Source organism: Aplysia californica, unplaced genomic scaffold, assembly GCF_000002075.1.
Source record: "Aplysia californica isolate F4 #8 unplaced genomic scaffold, AplCal3.0 scaffold00530, whole genome shotgun sequence".
In the NCBI taxonomy this organism is placed as follows: Eukaryota; Metazoa; Mollusca; class Gastropoda; order Aplysiida; family Aplysiidae; genus Aplysia; species Aplysia californica.
The window spans coordinates 77,523-80,934 of NW_004797800.1; the positions used below are offsets into that span (position 1 = coordinate 77,523).

General features: G+C 41.6%; 1 protein-coding gene across 1 annotated transcript in view; it reads right to left on the reverse strand.

Moving 5' to 3' along the window:
* The window catches only part of LOC101854435 (putative uncharacterized protein DDB_G0291608), a gene marked incomplete at its 5' end in the record, with an annotated part of 4,989 nt that extends 4,184 nt beyond the window's left edge, over positions 1-805 (reverse strand). The window contains 1 exon segment of the mRNA XM_013086994.2: positions 441-805. Within this exon segment, the coding sequence (XP_012942448.1) occupies positions 441-767 (327 nt within the window).
* Positions 806-3,412: the final 2,607 nt, after the last annotated feature.

Sequence of the window (3,412 nt, forward strand, 5' to 3'; positions counted from 1 at the left end):
TGCTCTACATGCGTCAAATATCTACTCCCACTCTTTAGCTAGTAAAAGAAACATGCCATTTCCTTCAACAGTGGTAAGACTTAGAGCGATAGAAGATAGAAATAATATCTTAGGAAAACAAAAACAAAACAAACAAAAACACTTTCCCCAAAGGAAAAAAGGCCAAAGTTAATATCACATATTATGTATAGACCGGAATACAGAAATCCATGCACGTTATCATACAATAGTGTTTTAGGACGGCCAAAATGGCAGCTTGCACTGAATACTTCATGATGATGATGATGACGATGATGATGGTGACGATGACGACGACGACGATGATGATGATGATGATGATGATGATGATGATGATGATGATGATGATGATGAGCTACAACGAACGACGATGGGGATGACGTTGAAGGCAATGAAAAGCAACCCAAGAACTCAATACTCACGTCCCCCATGGGCTGGGCCTTGTAGTCTCCAGCACACACAGCTGGGGGCGGGCATGGCGTGCCATTTGTGCTAAGCATTGGCTCGTCACATAACTGGAAGGAGGAGTCAGTTGCATTAACTCCTCCTTCTTCGAATGATTGACAGCGCCACCGGATGACGTAATCCCCTGCGGTTTCACATCTGTACCACGCTTTGCACTGCAATGATTGGTCAATTTTTCCGGAAGGAGGACAAGGGAGTGTTGATCGCCAGCACACCGGAAGAGGATCCGCCGCCATTTTGTCTGTTGGTACGTCGAGGGCAATTTGATTGTCTTTAGATTCCATCCGGCTACTGGTCACAGACGATGCATGTCTGAGGAGTCCTGTGAATATAATTTCATAAAATGTAATTATATAAGTTTTACGTCTCCAACAGTAGCATTTAGATTATTTGGTCGCTTTTAAGGACAAACGGGCTAACCCAGATTTCGGGGGTTTCAAGAAACCTAGGTCTACACCAAAAGTGGGCTTTGTCCTACCTATAGAAGAAGTTTGGCTTCATTGGTGCGTATATTTGTTTGATTATAGAGAAAACTCTCCTTGTCTTTCAAAGAAACTGAACACGGGCCCAAAATTTCTACCTTCGATTTTCTTAAAACAGCATTTTTCAGGATAGCCCCCTTGTGCTTAAAAGCGACCATTTAGAAGTCGGGCTATTTCGATCCTGCCTGTTAAAGTCAAACCAAGCTGAGACAGTTACAGCTTCCCAGCAGAGAGATGAAAATTATACTCGATATAAATTACCCACCTTTCTCGTCTGCTGCGTGCGACAAAGAACTGCCAAACCACTTCACCGTAGATGAATGTTCAGATCTTATACCCAGTGCCCATTGGGGGGTCGGATCTCCCAACAAATCGATCGAACGACTCGCGGCCTTGAAAAAAAATGTGTTTGTTTTTTAGGGTCACCGTCAGCTTCGTTCAGTTTGTACCACGATGGTTGCTTTTCGCCCTCAATCTGGCTAGCCCTACCTACCAAACATAATCGAACCGAGCAAATCATGCCAATGGACACTGGGTAGTTGGCAAAAATGCACAGTCCCTTACCAAACTTAATTGATACCTCAAATTTCAGCAGGCTAGCAATTATACGAGAAGCCAAAAAAGCACGTAATGATCCAGTTTTCGGCTTAGGTATTATTAGAAGTACAAATATTATGCTAAGACCTGATCCCGCCTTCCAAATGATCAAAATTTTTCGATGGTGGTGTAAAAACACCTACACAAAATAACTCGCCCCCCCCCCCCCCCCCAAAAATGGGTCCAAAAAAAAAACCCCCCAAAAAAATTAAAAAAAAAAAAAAAAAAATTTTTAAAAAAAATAACAACAAAAAACAAACAAAACCACCACCGTCCCAAAAAATCCTAACCCAAACAAAGAAAACAAAAACAAAAACAAAAACAACGCAACACAACAACGTTTTACTGAATTTTTGTTTTCAAACCGCGAAGCACATTTAAATTGTTAGAAGAGGAATGTTATCATAATATCTCTTGGCGATATTCCCAGTCTGTGTTTGCCTCGCAGCGAACGTCGTCTGTTTTGTAATGACTAGCCCCTTTGCCATTGCACGTGAATTACGCGAGTTCGCTTCCAGAGCGGGGAAGTTCACTTTATCCAGATGTTCATCTTTCTACTAAAATACTTTATCTCTCTCAGATTATCAACACGGGTTGGTCCTCACAGACAGGATCGAAGTCGTTTACCTGCTAATTGATTAAATAATTTTTTTTTCTGGTAAGTGTTTTAAAGCGCTCGCAACTGCATAAAAAGGTCATATGAATGTACGGGACACACCAAACATTTTTGGTTGGTAGGAAATTTTGAATTATGCCCAGATGGCGGCCGAAGCCTACACTTATCGATTTTGGACCATCAAGGGATCTTTAACGTGCGCAATTTGCACACAGGACCTCCGAGATTTTTTGCCCATGTCCGAGAAGGCTAGGTATAGATCTTTCCTACAATAAGATCCGAGGTGTGACTGAAAGACAGTAATAAGAAGTAGCCAAGGAGCACCAGAAGAAAGGCAGCAGAAAGAGACAGGAACCCAGAGGTGGGGGCAAAGGAGGTGAGGGGGTGGGAACAGAAAGTGAAGACGAAATCAGACGACAGAACATTGTTAGAGAGCAGGAAAGGGTGTGCAAGAAGAAAATTTGAGAGAAGAAACTTTTTTCCGTCACTACTCGGATTCGAACCCGGGACCTTTTGAATGAGGGGCGAACACATTAACCTCAAGGCCACGAGAGCCCCCTTGCTAATTTATATTGATTAAACAGAAGACGTCGTAAAACATAATACATATTAGCGTACACTGAGCAACACACATAAAAACTCAAATTATCAATAAGTCACGAATGCCTACCATGACGTACAGTCGAATACCCTAACGGCCACCTGTCAAAGGAAATCATCTGGTAAAAACGAACACTTCCCACTTTTCCCTTGCATTTTTTATGATAATAATATGATAATTTTATTGTGCACGACGTCCATCTCAGAAAACCATTATTTTTTCTCCTCGACAATGAATTATGGGTGTCCTTCTTGGACGATTTCTACTGTATGTTTTTGCTTCGTTTTGTTTTGTTTTGTTCTTTTTTCTTTTCACTGTTTCGGTTTTACGATGGTTTTTCGATTAACGTCACTAGTTGAATGCTCTTCGAAGGTCACCTTTGCTGCTACAACGAGTTGAGCGAGGCAGCCCTAACAAACCCGCCAAAAACACCCGCTCGTGAAAAGCAAACACATCAATCCATGTTCAAAGTCTAGCGTTTTGTCATCAGTTCATAAAGTCCCTGTTTGGTGGGATGTAATGTGATTTAACGGCTCCTTTGAAGAGTAGACGCTGCAGAAACTTTCAGCAAAAAAAAAAGTTTGATGAAAGAAAAAGACAAACAACAACAACAACAACAACAGCAACAACAAC